Raw genomic sequence first — 16,626 nt, forward strand, 5'->3', positions numbered from 1 at the left:
GATTCTTCTTGGAGTGCAGGTCCCCTCTCATTATCTCTCCACTCCTGGTACCTACGCCTGGCTCTGTAGTATTCTATCTTTAGCTGAGTCAGGGCTGGCATCCACCATGGGACTGGACGTTCCCTCGCCCTTCAGCGTTGGAGGGCAATACTAGCTGCTTTAGTAATGGCATCCATTAGCATTGCCACCCTGTGGTCAATTTCTGTTTCCTTATCTATCAGTACCATCTCCTCCCATTCTTTATCAACTAGTATTCCCTCCAGTTCACTGGAAAATACTCCCCATTTCGCCGACAGGTCACGAAGCCCTTCCAACTGCTAGGGCACCACCTTCCTCCTCCACCACACTGAAGGCTATGACCCGGTGGTTGGAGCTTGTATCTGACCATAGAGTCCAGTCCACAATACGCTTCGCTATGGGAGCTGTGGCGAGTGTCACATCTATCCAACTCTAGCCCCATTGCTCCAACAAATGTGTGACTAGAGGGCTCGTTCATAACATCGAGTTGACACCTCACCACGCTCTCCTATAGCATCTATGTGGACCGAACCCCAGGCCGTGCTCCACGAATTGGTATCATAACATACTATCACACTTCTATACTTAAGTGCAACAGCTCCCACAGCAGCTATATTATCTTCAACCTTAACATTTACATTGGCCTATCGAGGCGGCATGTACGCTGAAACCAGGGCAAATGCAACTCAAGAGCGGGATTGACTACCACTACCGCTTGCTCTAGTCCTCCTCTCACTACTCCCTAGCATGACCACTCTCGACATTATACTAAAACCTCTGACCACATTGTTCCGACAGCAGGGCCCTTGAACTGCCAAGATATCAACACTAAGGGAGAGAGATCTCAATTCGTCTGCGACTACTCGTCTTTAGCCCATGTTCAACTGCAGAATCTGCAGCCTACGCATACCAGGTCTTCTTCGCCTGCTTAACCATCATCTCCAAATTTAGCAGGCACTCCCTTGTTGGAGTGTTGGAGATCTTTCCCCGCTTTGCCACTCACCTTACGACCTACACCACAAGGGTTTAACCTTTTTCTTTTTAGGGCACTCCTTAACTTTGTGCCCAGTTCCCGGACACCACCTGCATTCCACCTCCTTTGTGCAGGACTTAGCTGGGTGTCCATAATATTGACATAGAAGGCAGGGCAAGGGATCCAAATAGTTTCTGATGGACAAGCTCCACTATCCTCCGCAGACACGACATCAAAGCAAGTCTCATGGCCTGGTGCACTTCAAGCACCCACGTTGTAGTGAGCCCGCCCCTTGCGGGAGTGAAGAAGCAGGGTCTTAACCACACTCTCCTGTCTTTTCCCTCCTTCGGAACATCTATTGGGATTTTTCTAGAAATAGATATTTTTCTAGAACACTCCCTTTACTTCCAGGCGAGGCCTACATGCCACAGTAAGATTCGCCTGAAATCTCTTATTTCTTAGCTTGTCCCAAGTAAGGAGTTTTTGTGCCTGATCAGCGCCATCAGTCCTGACCAGAACACTACCCTTTTTTGTGACCTTAATTAATTTTACGTCCCCAATGTTTTTTAATTCTTCTTGGGACGGGAACTCTTCATATATATCTTTCACAGTCCATCCCTCTGCGCACCCCTTGATGGTAACATATGTCACTGCCTCCTGAGGCTTAAGAGGGATCGCCAGAACACTCGCAAGGACGCCAGGGAAAGTGAGTTTTTTCCTCTCCTGTGGCACTTCTGCCGGAGGTGCCTCCTGGGTTTAGGCGATCTTATTTCTCTTCCTCGCTGTCTGTAGAGGTATTTGATTTTTTTTTACCTCTGCCGTTTTTTTACCTCCACTACTAGTTTATGGCTATCACTGGGCCCTTCCAATCATCATTTCCACTTTTTCCTGCATCTTCCATATCCCGTTTTGCGTAAATATTTACGCAAAATTTCAGGTGTTTCAAAAAAACACTTTTTTTTCTTTTGGCACTATTGTCCCCAAACTTTAAGATTTTTATCTCCTCACTTAATAACTATATTTAAAACTAAAAATTCCTGTAGTACCAAGTGTCATAGCTGCTATCTGAGGATCTGTTTATTTCTTCGCCACTTTGGTATTGGCTCATGTATTGCTGTGAAAACCAGTAAGCATTTACTTCGTTTGGAGTTAAATGATGTCACCATAATTTTAGTGGAGTGAGTGTTCAATTTGACAATTATTAAACTAAGAAGTGGTTCTCGTAGAATAGAGAATTGACAACTGGCAGGCAGTCTCTGACCTGCTTGCTACTGGCCACTGGTCCACTGGCTATCATACCGTAGCCTTAGTTCTTATCTGATCTTTATTGCCTCAGTTGGCAGCGCACAGTGCTCACGTCTTCAGAATCAATCCGTCCAGAGTTCGAATCTATATATGATTGATACAATAATTTTTTTTAATAATTGTAATAAATAGAATTAATTTAATTTTCTCCGTCTTTATTTTTAATTACTACTTTTTTCAGTATTACTATTTTTTATTTATTTTTTTGTCATTTTTTCTCTCTTCTTTTACTACTTCAGGCATGGAAACGGATAAAGAAATTGTTTTCTCTGAAATTAGTGAAACTGACCCTTAATACCTTAACAATGTTGCACCCGGTTCCACTAGGAACTCGCCAAACAAGAAATACAAAATAAAAAAGGTAAAAAAAAAAAGTCTACACCTGAAACTCGCAGTACACTTGCAGCCAAAAATGAAAATACCAACACGTGTGCACCAATCATATCTAATGATAACAACTTACCTATCATCCCATTAATGCTACTCCTGAATCTTCCGCCAACCGTTCATTTACCGAGCCAGTTCCACCTCCAATTTTCGTCAACAGTATATAGGATTTCTTGGCGTTTGGTAAAGAAATCTAAGAAGTGATTGGACAACCTAATTTCACGTGATATTCTAATACTAAAGATACTAAGATTATTACAACAAATAAAGATAACTACAAGAGCCTCGCTAGGCATCTATGGGAGAGGAATTACGACTTCCACTGTTACCAGCTAAAAGAAGATAAACCATATCGAGTGGTATTGAGGGGACTCCATTCCACTATCCCATCGACAGCCATTAAGAGTGACTTAGAGGAATTGGGTCAAACTGTTCGCCATATTTCTAATATGGTACACCCCACGGAAAAATATCAACTAGCTCTATTTTTCTTTGACTTGGATTCAGCATCCAATAATGCAGAGTTTTTTTTTAAATTTCGGGGCTGGTGTACTCTTTTGTACGTTTTGAGGAACCCTGACACAGGCCTCAAATTGTCCAATGTACTAAGTGTCAGAATCTTGGCACACAAAAGCCTACTGCCACAATCAAGCCAGATGTGTCAAATGTGCTGGCTCACATCCATCTGACACTTGTCAGAAGACTTGAGAGACTCCAGCTAAATGCGTACTTTGTGGAAAAGAAGGCCATCCTGCTAAATGCATCTGCTACAACAACCCATCAACCCCAGAAGAAAGCCATTTAAATATTCAGAAGTGACTAGTTGAGCTCAGGCACGTCAAGCTTCCCATCCTCTCCCTCTCACATCCCACCCTCAGCCTCAACCATCCGTTCCTCTCCCACAGACTTCATTGTATCAGTCCCATCCACAGAGACGGAAACACATACGGAAGTCATTTTCCTCCCAAAAGTGTGAAAATTCCTCCATAGATCAATCCTAAACTTCCTCCCCTATCCCAAACTTCCTCTTCGGTCAATCTCTTACCTGAACCTCTATTAACCGAGGACCCAATTCAACAACCCCAAAGGAGAGTTCAATCCCTACCTAGACCAACACATATTCATTTCCAAGATCATACCTTCTATTCCCAAAACAGCCAAAATACACCTGAAATAGCATCTATCCTTTCCTCCTTCCTTCGTGATCTTCAAGACACAATCAAGCCTCTTATCTCATTCCTAACCAGACTCCTTACAGAAATCCCGTTCAATTTATCTAGCAACGGGAGCAACTTAAATATACTTTTATGGAATGCAAATGGACTACATAACCGCCGAGACGAACTTGACATAGTCCTCCATGAACATTTCATCGACAAAGCACTGCTGACTGAAACCCATTTCACAAAGCAATCTTACCTATACATACGCGACCACATTACACAAAGAACAGATCATCCTTACAACACATCCCATGCAGGTTCTTGTATCCTTATTGATAAATCTTTACCTCACTCCCTTATTCCATACACTCCGTCTGATACTATTTAATCAACATCCGTCAGTTTATCCTCTCGCCTGTTTAACACTACGCTTTCAGCTGTATACTGTTCTCCAGGTAATTCCCTTTCCCATATCCATCCAAGCCAAAGATCAACGGTGGGAATGCAAAACGTCCAATACTCATGGTAGGACTCTTTCCCGAGCCACAACATCCAATAGTTATTCCACCCTCTCTCTTAAAAATCCTACTTATTGGCCTAAATCCCTTAAAAAACGTCCCGATATCCTTGATATATTTGTTACTTCCCAAATACCCACTTCACAATCCACAATTCAATCTTTAGATGACCTCTCTTCAGATCCTAGCCCAGTTCTATTCCACATTCATTCAAATCCTATTCCTAGACCCTCTCTCCCTTTACTGGTTACAGGACAGGTCAACTGGAAAAATTTTCAGACTGATCTAGAAAACGTACTTGACTTAAAAATTCCATTAAGAACAAAAGAACAGATCGACTTTGCTATCAAAATACTCTCCAGATTGATAGGAACTACTATCACAAACAATACTTCACCAATGAACATAAAAATTTTAAGAGAAAACAACTTACCTCGTCACATACAAGCATTATTAACAGAAAAACGTTATTATAACTCATTATAATAAATTGACTAACAGACTAAAAACAGAAATTAGAAAACACAGAATACAAAATTTCCAGAACTTAATAGAAAACTTAAATACCACTGATAAATCATTATGGACAACTACTAAAAAGCTACTAAAATAAAAATCCTACATATTTCCTTTTAATCCACTCCTGCCTCTCTGATAGAACCTTTAAAGTAAATCATAACCTAGCCTACTCATCTCTCTTACCTCAGTCCGTCGGTGTTTCTCAAGGTAGTATCTTAGGTCCCATTCTTTATACGGTTTATACAGCTGACACCCCTATCCACCCTAACACAGTCCTAAAAACAAATGCTGATGACGCATGTATACTGTCTGTAAACAACGACCCTACTAATGCATCACAAACACTACAGACACACATAACATCCATTGAAGAATGATGTCAAAACTGGAGCATCAAAATAAATCCTGACAAATCCCACCAGATCACCTTTACTCTCCGTCGTAAACCTCTACCTTCCTTTCCTACAGTATCCTTTCTAAATATTCCACTAGCGCCTGTTGAACAAATTCGATACTTAGGACTCCATCTTGACAAGATACTTACTTGGAATCCACATACAAGATTGAAACGACAAAAAACTGCTCATAGATTTTGATTGCTACAACAGTTACTTGACAAACGCTTTAAACTTCCCATTCACTACAAAAAATTAGTATTCACCACGATAAGCAGACCAATTTGGAAATATGGAATTGAGCTCTGGGGGTCTACCATCTACATCAAATTCCTCCCGCATCCAATCCTTACAATCCAAAATCCTACATAAAAGCCTTGATGCTCCTTATTACGTTACAAATAAACTCATCCACAAATACCTTAACATCCCATTTTTTGCTGATTTGGCCCAAAACAGATATGCGTCTTTTCATTCCAAACTCCTTACCCATCCTAACCCATTAATTCTCAATATCTCATCCTGAACAATCCCTGATAATCCTCTGAGGCGTCTGAAAAGAAGATGGCCACGGGACCTTTAATTTAGATTAATGCTTGAAGTACCACCAATGGGTGGTTCCTTCCCAAGATTTTCAAGTTTAAATGAAACATACAACATATTTACTTATTTTATTTATTATTTGTACAGTTGTAGATCACATTAAATAAATAAATTTAAAAGAAAAACTCTTGTTCTCATACACATAGATCCAACAACAAAATAACAAATAACAATAACAAAAACAATGTGCTACAGGCAGTAGACACACACTAACATCTTGGTTTCTCCTGTCCTCCGGTTGAGTCACTGTTCCTCCCACTACCCCCAGCACACACTTATAGACAAAGCGAGGGAAAAATGTCTTACCTGGTCAACTGCTGGCAGTAGACTGGTCTCTAAATTTATTCCGAAGGGTGGGGAAAATCTGAGAGAGTAGAACAGCATACATCAGGGTCGGAGCATACATCCTTACATTAACCGTGTTACTCCAATCTCTCCTGTCCTCAACTCTTCTCAACCCACTTCACCTCTTTTTCAATACTGGTCCCTTCCGTATATATGCCCATTTTTTCTGACAATATTCAAAAATCCTTAAGATCCACTATTCCCACCCTACGTTTTGGCTTGAAGTCCCACAATAAAATTTCCTGTTTTTTTTTTCAAATTAAAATAGCCCATTCCTTTTTTACACCGTTCCAATATAGTTTACCAGATACCTTGTTCTACCCCATGTTGCAATTCCTTCTATATCAGCGAAACTAAGAATCGCATTTCCCAGCACAAAACTTCTATCAAGTCCTGTAATCCATTGGCCTCTAAGTTGTCAGAACATGCTTTACCCATGCTTTTAATTTTGACGATAAATTAATTCTTGCTACTGTCCTGAACTATAATAAACGTCTCATCTCAGATGTTCCATTCACATAAATTTAACGTAGAATTCTGTCAATCAAAAGTTAATAAAGATTGCATCTCCCTGACATACTGACACATTTTGAACCTTATAAAATCCTCATAATGCTTCTTTTCTCTAGTTCTGCATTTCAGAAGCCCACTATCTCGTCGTGTCTTTTATTCTAGTTTTATCTTCTAAATTCTCACTCCATACTTAATTTAATTATATTTTATAGCTACTATCCTTCCTTGTTTTTTTATATTTATGTATCTTATTTTTAATTTACATTCATATGTTACTAGCTTAAGTATACTTACATTAATTACTTTATTATTAATTTTTCTGTTATATAATTTACATACCTCTGTATCCCTACTCATTTCGCATATTGTCTTTCTTTAACATTTATATGTATTGTATCCCATTTTTTATTATTTTATTTCTTCTTTGTTTTCTATACATATACATTTTAATTATATATATTTCTTCTCCCCTTCTATTATGTATATTATCAATTATTTTCATTATATTATCATTTATTTTTTACCTCATTTTAATATTTTACTATACTGTTTACTTTAAAATTATTTTCAAATGTGACGTACTTAACTACCATCCCAACTTCTCCCAATACAACTTGTTCACTCTGTTTTGGTTCACTCTGACTTTGACTCTGTCAAAACAGGTATGAATTCTGTCTCTTTCATTTTCTTCCTTTTTTTATTTATTTTTTTTATTTTATTCTTATCCCCCTTTTCATCTCTTAGTTTGTACTTTCTTTTATATTTCTTCTCTTTAATGTAATGTAAATATTTCAACAGTGTGTTCAAAATATTTTTATCATAGGGGTGATGGCCACGATGTTCGTTGTTGGGGTCTTTGTAAAACATAATGAGACTCCAGTTGTCAAAGCTGCAGGAAGAGAATTAAGCTATGTATTACTTACTGGAATATTGTTATGTTACTTGATAACATTTGCATTGGTCTTAAGGCCATCAGATGTTGTTTGTGGAATACAAAGGTAATCCTACTACCACATTACTTTAAATTAACCTCTATGACTTAGTATTATGATAAGATTTTCACATAAATATTAAAAGTAACCAATAACTAACATTTTACGATTAGGTTTGGTATTGGTATCTGTTTCACTGTGGTGTATGCTGCACTCTTAACAAAAACAAATAGGATATCAAGGATATTTAATGCCGGAAAGAGGACAGCTAAACGACCAAGCTTTATCAATCCTAAATCACAACTGCTTATTTGTGGTGGTCTTGTCAGTGTTCAGGTAATTAAGTTTTTATCCTAATATAATTAAACAATAGGAATGCAATGAGTTGCTCAGCCTTTCGATGTATTATACAGTCAATATTAAAAGGAACCAGGAGGCCTAAAATATTAAGCACAAGATGAATACATTAATAATCAACCTCACCGGTCAAGTGTGCCTACAACATTTTTTTGTAGAAAATTATATTAGATTTGATCGGATCCTGTACTTTTTTATTTATTATATCTCTTTTTTTTTCATTGTTCTACCTCAGAGAGCCATTTGGAACATTATTTAGATAAATTTAAGTAAAATAACATTTTACTTAAATTATTACAGGTTTGAAATTGGTTCTTAAAGCATTTGGAGATGTAAATATCATGGTCAACATCACAAAGTTAACATAACAAGGGTTTAAAAAATAGCCCCAGATAGACTGGGTTGTAGCAAATCTGAGTCATCGATAAAAATAATGTACTACTTAAGTATCACTTACTGTCCTACTAACCATAAAAAAGATACTTAAGATATTTTTAAACAAAAATGATTTACCAACCACTTATAAAATAAATTAAGGTTCCTCATCACAAATAACAATATAGAAAAAGGCAGGTCAATAAGGAAAGGGCTATCTTAATATGTCAATGTTAGAGCACTTTTATTCATGGGAACTTCATCAGCAGATAGTGGGCATTGTTTCAACATCATCTGATAATTTTCTTATGCCAGACAGTGCTATTTTGTGATTCGTAAATTAGGTAAATTTTTATGATGAATAGCTGTATTTTATTACTTTCTAGGCTCTAATATGTGATGTACAATGACAATTGTTTAAATAGTGACTGTATTGGTTTCTTTGTTTTCTGATCATCATAAATATTTCCTCCTCTGGGGCCCACTATCCTCTTCCAAACGCCTTTTAATCTATCCTTGAAAACGCTCCAAGAGGTCTCTTCGTCCACCTGAATATGATTAAGGAAGCTCCTCTTCACTCTGCAGATGACAACTGCTTTTAATACCTCCACATCTTCCCTATTGAGTAGATTTTCAATAATATTCGCTTCGATTCGGTTTAATAGTTGGTTTCACCCCTTTTATGAAGTGGCTCAGTTCTACTGTTTCCCTGGTAAGCCGTTCGAGGTCAGAAACGACCTTCCTCAAGTCTTGGGCGGTTGCCGTGCGTACTCTGATCACTCTAGTATCGTGGCGTGCACTTCCGAACGAAAGACTTCTGGTAGTGGAGGAATCCCCTCTGTGGGAGGTCCATCCTGGACAACGTTTTGATTCAAAGTTCCAGGTTCAAAAACACTTGTTTAACAATCTCATTGGTAGCTATTGTATAAAACAAAAGTGAAGATGAGAAAAATAACACAGAGACGCAGGTCAGGGGGAACCGATTGAGGTAAATGCACACAGCTTACGGAGGAGGATCAATGTTTTACGATCCTATGTCACTATGGTAGTAGGCCGCAACCGCCCTGATCATTGCCTCATCAGGCTCCAACTCCTTGTCTGCATTGTAAACTCGGAAGTGATTGCTGAGGGTACAGTGTAGTATCTCGATCCCAACCCTACCTTTAGGGTATCCCTTGTAGTTTCATTTCCTGTCGGATAAGGGAATTATCAAACTCTCGCCCCCCGTCAGACCAAACAAAGTCAGGAACGCCATAAAATTGGAATCAGGTGTGTAGTACACCTAATACCGTTTTCACTGACCGATCCTTTTCTTGTTCCGCCATTGCCACCTTACTAAAAGTGTCCGTCACCCACTTATTCTCCTTCCACGTAAAAGTGTCAATCTGGAGGTCAGTCAGGGGTCTGTCTGAGTTTGGTTGACTGCAGCTTGAGGTTGGTTGTTTTGGTTCATATTCTCTAGGTTCAGAACTGCTTTTCTCGCTAACCAATTACTGGTCACAATTCAAAGATAACAATGAAAAAAAATTCTTTTTGACTGAAAATTAATCCGGTATCTAAAGTTTCCGGGTTTCGGCACCAGTTACCTTTTACTCAAGTGAAACTAAAAATAATAGGAGAGAGAGGAGTGCGAAAAGAAACGCTTGAAGTGATGTCAAGGACTGATCTATTTGCGGAGCCTGTCCGTCTATATATATACACACAATAGGTCAGCTGTTCTCGATCAGCTGATATGTGATATGATATGACCTGTCAGCTGACAGTCCGTAACTTATATATATTTAAAAGGGAACAGAATTATAACGCACGCTTACTGGAATGATACTTCTTTGTTATCTCTGTGATGCTCCTTATACACATTATTAGGGTTTATTTACATGGGGAGTTAGGATTTGAGTTGTATACAGGCCTTGTCCAACCATAACTCCCCCCTCCAGTTTATCAAGATGCCTCATAAAACTCCAAAAAAGATAACCGAAACAAAACACAAAAAAAAAACTTAAGACAAACTAACCTATACACAAACAACGAAAACTAAAAAATACACTTTTCATAAACTAACTAGTTCATAACTAGTTAACACATGAACTATGTAAAAACTAATAAAACTTGTCACTCCGTTCTTCTTACCATAAAACGTAGAAACACTAACGATAAAACTTTTGTATATATAAAAAAAAAACTTTTACATAGATGAGAAAGCTCCAGATACTATTGATTATTCATTATGGGGAACTTAAGTTGTTCTATGTGGACCGTCCTTCGTTTTTTTTTTTTTTTTGGTTCTTTAATACTCTCTATTGTTACTTTGTTATGCTCTCTAATTGTAATCCCCCTGAATGGCCCCTCATACCTTTGCAGCTCTTTATCCCTGTTAGAGCTCACTCTACGGTAAACCACTGCCCCTATACCAATTTTCATATGTCACGTACACCCTCGTTATGTCGCGCCACGCGTTTGGCTTTCTCCTTTTCGATTCTCTCCGTCACCTTGTCCTACGTTTTTCTCAGTGCCATTCCGTTACCAACGATCTCATCTCTGTCGATCACCGTGTTTCTATAATCGCGTTTGCGCCCTCTAAGTCCGAACAGAATTTCAAATGGAGCGAATCCCGTTACCGTATGCACGGAGTGGTTATAGGCTGCTATAGCTCTTATCATAGCCTCGTCTGGTTCCAGGCCCTTATCTAGCCAGTACACCCGTAAGTGATCGCTTAACGTAACGTGGAGTCTCTCTATACCTCCCTGCTCTTAGGGTGTCCTGGAGTGTTTAGATACCACCTTACCTCCAAAGCCTTCATTTCTTTACTGACGTTTGCGTTATCGAACTCCTGTCCCGCAATAGATGAAATCCTTTCCTGTACTCCATTTTTATGGAACCATAAATGCAGCGCTCCCAATACTCGCCTCGGCCGACCTTTCTCGAATCTGATGTGCCATGGCCACTTTGCTAAAGAGGTCAATCACTGTAACCCACTTGTAGCCCCTCCAAGTAAAAGTGTCGATTTGTAATTCTACTAACGGTGTATTCGCAGTCGCTGTCTCCTCGTGTGTCGCCTTGGGTGGGTGTCGGTCGTATTTGGTGCTGAGGCACACCCCACAGTTCCCGATTATCTCCTGAATCGTTTTCCGCATATTCCACCAGAAATATTTCCGTCGCAGGGCTTGGTAGGTCTCATTCAAGCCCCGGTGATTGGTCTTCCCCTGGTGGTATGCCAAGGTGACCTCCCTCTGTTGATCTCCACCCTGAACGGTTTCCACCATCATTAAGTAACGAACGAAGTTTCGATCCATTCCGATTTTCGCTAATCTCCAGAGGCGTTTTGACTTCTCCCAAACCACACTATTCCCGACGTATAGATGGTAGGTTCACCCCGGTTTGGATGCATCTTTCAGGGCCCGGCAGATCTGACCATTCATGACACCCGGTGTCGACCAAATAGTGGTGATCGAGGTCTTCCCATATTTAGTCCATCTTTATGGGTCCGGAAGTTCTTGTCTTCCGAATTATTTAGTGAGATTTATCGTTCACCACCTCCTCGAGCTCTTCCATCTCCGTTGGTCTTCCTTCGTTCGAGCTTTCGTTCTCGGATGATGGCTCATGGTCCTCCTGAAGCGCCTCCATGCATTATCTAATGTTTTCCACCATTACCCTTTTTCAGAACGTTGTTGATGGGTACCAGATACCTGGCCATCGCAGGTACGAATCGTATATAGTAGTTCAGAGCGCCCAACAATCTCCTGATTCCCTTAACAACCGTTAGAATCGCCATTTTCCTGATCGCTTCTAGCTTATTTGCGTCTTACCTGACTCCCTGTTTCGATATTGTGTGTCCTAAAAAATTTATCTGGTTTCTCCCCAATATTGATTTTTCGAACACCTTGCGCAAGTGGGACACATGTTCTTCCTCCGTTTTGCTAAAAACAAGCAGGTCGTCCATGTATACCTGGCACATGTACTCGTCGATCCTCCGTAAGAATTCGTCCATCAATCGTTGGAACGTGAAGGGGGTATTCTTCAATCCGAAGGGCATCCTCGTAAATTCGTAATGCCTCTTTTCGAATGTAAAAGCTGTCTTGTGCTGATCCTCCGGGTGCATCTTGATTTGGTGGTAGCCGGCCTTCAGATCTAAAGTACTAAAGATCGTTTCCCCACCCAGTCTATCTAAGATATCTTCTAGTCGCGGTATCGGGTATCTCTCGTCTACCGTGTTTTCATTAAGGCCCCGGTAATCAATTACTACCCTATACTTTTCTCCCTTGTCTCCCGGTGTACCGTTTTTCCGCTCTGTTCATAGGGGGCTGTTGTATGGGGAGGTACTATCTATGATAATGACCTGTTTCTTTAGATTCTCTAACTCTTCCCAGATACACTGTCTAAGCGCATGTGGATACCTCCTCACTTTTACATAAGTAATTTTATCTTGTTTCAGGGGGTTTGGTGCAACCTATAACAACCTGATATTCACGAGGCATTTTCTCCATGATATGAACCCTCATTAACTCTTCTTCGATCCCCCATTCCCATAAATCAATGTCCGCCTGCCCTTCTACTCTACAGGGCCCACCCAGGGTAATTAATTGACTATGACCTACCTGGACATCCACCTGGAGTTTCCACTCACCACCGCTCAGCTTCCTCAGCGCCTCCTGGCACAGGATGGTGTGGAAGCTCCTCGGATCCACCAGGCATTTCACGCCGCTCACCTTGATGATAGGCAGATCGCTGATCTCTCCTTTGATATTGAAAATCTCTAAGGTGCGGTCGCCCCTCTCCTGGCACCCTCCTCAACTCTCTTGCCTTGATCTCCTTTCCTCACTCCCTCGGCACCATCTACTGCTTGGAGGTTTAATCCTCCGCCCTCATCCTCTTCCTCCCCCCTCTGTTCCTGAGGCTTCTGATGCTTCTGAGGTTTCACTAGATGACTCACCTAGTCTATAGTCCTCTCATCTTTTCCACCGTATCCGCTGGAAATTTATTTCCGTCGGTTCTCCAGGTCCCGTCTCTGCCCTTCTGTACATATAAGGGCACTGTCGTGCTATGTGGCCTTCATTTGCCAACCTCTCCATGATGCGATCTCCACCTTTAATAAAGTGATTTAAATCACCGATTTCGCCGGAGAACCGTTTCTGGTCTGTGGTGGCTTTTCTAATACCCTGAGAGCTTTTTGCTCTCACATTTTCAGCTAGCTCACTCCTTCCATTATGCTCCTTCACCCAAGGTATAAATGCCTGACTCAAGAACGAAAAGTTGTACCAAACTGAAATTACATATTTATGGTCTGGAATGTCATAGCATCTTTTTCGTTAGAATCGACTGACAGAAAGTGCCACTTTACTATATCCATTTTTCAGCTAAGATTTAACTTGGCATGTCTAGATACATTGAAGTGGTATTTTATATCAGATAAGATTAAACTGGGCATGTCTAGGTACAATTGAATGGTATTAATTATCAGATAAGTCATATCCCAATAGACAAATAGGGCTTACAATATGAATTAAAAAAAAATCTTCCCCTAAAGTACCTTTTAATTTTGTTTATTTGAAAATACAACTATCATTAGTAATAATAAACAATGGGCCAATATAAAATATTGAATAATAACTCTAGGAGATAGAAGGAAAAATATAATATTCAATAGGAATAGGAATATCCGATGCCACCATATCTTTCTCAGTTGTATTACGGTAGCGTTATCTTTTGTCTAACTGTTGTATTCTTGGCAGGAACCAAATTTATATTCGTCATTCTCACCGATAAGAATTTTTTTGACAAGAGAAAAATAAAAACTTTTACTTTCCCCTAGCTTTACATTTTTCTTTTCAAAAACGAGACCACTAATCTTTTACAAAACATGGAGCCACACTAACACGAGATCACTAATCTTTCACAAAACCTAGAGCCGCACTAACACGAGACCACTAACCTTTAAAAGCCTGGAGCCACACTAATACGAAACCACTAATCTTTTACAAAACCTGGAGCCACACTAACACTAGATCACTAATATTTTACAAAATCTGGAGCCACACTAATCTTTCACAAAATCTAGAAGAAATTTATATTCGTCATTCTCACCGATAAGAATTTTTTTGACAAGAGAAAAATAAAAACTTTTACTTTCCCCTAGCTTTACATTTTTTTTTTTCAAAAACGAGACCACTAATCTTTTACAAGACATGGAGCCACACTAACACGAGATCACTAATCTTTCACAAAACCTAGAACCTCACTAAAAGGAGACCACTAATCTTTAACAAATCTGGAGCCATAAATAGGTTAGTAAGTGAAAATTAGGTTATGCACTATATTGTTTTTAGTCATGTTCTTTTTCTTTTGCTCCTCACTATAGTGCCTACTCAGCATAGCGAAGCATTCAGCCACCGGCTCCAACTTTCTCTATCAGCAGCTAGGTTCCTGGCCTGACGAAGATCCTTTCCTCTTGCTTTACAAAGCCTGTCAACATACTCCAGGTAGAAAATCCTTGGTCGTCCACGAGGCCTTTGGTCATTTGGTATATACTCCAACGTCTTTAGGGGATCCCTATGTTCCTCCATTCCAATGATGTGGCCGAACCATTTCAACTGCCGTGTCTGCAGAACCTCCTTCACTGCGACAATCCTCAGTCCATGGCACATCCTCTCATTTCGGACACAATATCTCCTTGTCTTTCCCACCGTTCTTTGCAGACTTCATTTTTGCAGCAGTGACTCTACTCTCCTGCCAGTCCATCAATATCCAGCTTTCAGCTCAATACAAGAGTACCGGGTAGTATACAAGTTATAATCAGGGTATAGGTATTATGACTCTTAATACCTAAACTCCCCATGTCAACAAGCCAGAATGAAAACATCGGATTATAGAGTGGAATAAAGCAGTATTTTAGTTGAGCTCACGTGTCTCATTTCGTGCCCCTATTTTTTCTTTTTTTTTAACTCTTCAGTTCTGACTCATCATAACTGGTGCCGAAACCCGGGAGGTTCAGACCGCGTAATGCGAATACAATAGCGGAATTGTTTTCTCTCACTTTCTTGGCTTTTCTCAGAATTTTATGGAGAATATTTTGAGAGCAGTGGTTCTAACTGTACTACAAAATCCTTCTGCAGCAATGGTGGAATCGCAAGAGCAGGGACTTCCACCACTACCGACAACGACCTTGGCGTCAGCACATGCGACCACCCTGGAATGGATTAAGGTTCGCACTGGGACAGCGCAGGAATTGAGGAATGCTCTCTCATATTTAGAGAAATTCACCGGGGAGGTTGGCGAGTTGAATCATTTCATAAAAGGCGGAGATCACTTGATAGCAAGAATAGCGGCAAAAGAAGGGGAAAACCTGCTGAGCGGGGCAGATGCGATGTCATTGAGAGCGGCAGTGATTTGCCGGATAAAAAGAAACATCCTGAATCATATCCAGGCCGATCAGGAAACGCCATGGAGCCTGGTGAAGGAGAGATTGAAAAAGTCGTTTGGCGGGGGCAGATGGACGCCCGAAGAGGCCTTTTTTCGGATGTTCCACGAAGAAAAGAAGCCAAGGCAAAGCAACGGGCAGGTCGCTGGAGTTCTCCTCGTCCGTTTCAATCAAATTACGGATAAGATGAGAAAGACGAGGAGCATAGCGGAGGTGCAAGGGATTATGGGATTCCTGTCCACCATTCTAAAAGTGCAATTAGCCAGGGAGACAGGGAAACGAGAGGGCTTGCCCAGAGATCGCACTTTCGTGGACTGTGCGCAAGAAATGATGGACGCCAGCGCCAGAGAAGAGGAAGCTAGGAAGGGAGTCGAAGAGGCCGGCTGGGCGAGGGTCTCGTACAGTCGACCAAAAGCTGCACCAGACACGTGGAGAAGAAGAGAGTTCCGGATAGGAAAGGAGCGGGACCGGAGGACGGCAACTGAACCACGGCAGCAAGCCTAAGAGTAGCTTTAGGAGAGAGGACCGGAGATGCCATGGCTGCGGTAGGACCGGGCATCTGGTGGCACAGTGGAATAAAGGGCATAAAGCGAGGCATTGTCCATATATATTCAGGCGGAGGAATACAAACCAGGGCGAACCAATGGTGGTGAACGCGACAGTGGGGAGAAGAAGAAGCTCTAGAAGATCATATGAATCGGAGACAGAGTCGGCTGAGACATCGGAGACAGAGTTGGAGGGAGGTAAAAAACGTTTCGAAAAAGTAAGAAGAGTGGGGAGGCGAGCGGAAGACTAAGGTAGAGGACAGG

General features: G+C 40.7%; 1 protein-coding gene across 1 annotated transcript in view; it reads left to right on the top strand.

Moving 5' to 3' along the window:
* Positions 1–16,626, top strand: part of LOC106683464 (metabotropic glutamate receptor 8) — a gene marked incomplete at its 5' end in the record, with an annotated part of 69,755 nt that overhangs the window by 39,270 nt on the left and 13,859 nt on the right. Inside the window, 2 exon segments of the mRNA XM_014424960.2 lie at positions 7,563–7,737; positions 7,845–8,007. Coding sequence (XP_014280446.1) covers positions 7,563–7,737; positions 7,845–8,007 — 338 coding nt within the window.

This window comes from Halyomorpha halys, unplaced genomic scaffold, assembly GCF_000696795.3.
Source record: "Halyomorpha halys isolate HHAL.00 unplaced genomic scaffold, Hhal_1.1 Scaffold485.1, whole genome shotgun sequence".
NCBI classification, from domain to species: domain Eukaryota; kingdom Metazoa; phylum Arthropoda; class Insecta; order Hemiptera; family Pentatomidae; genus Halyomorpha; species Halyomorpha halys.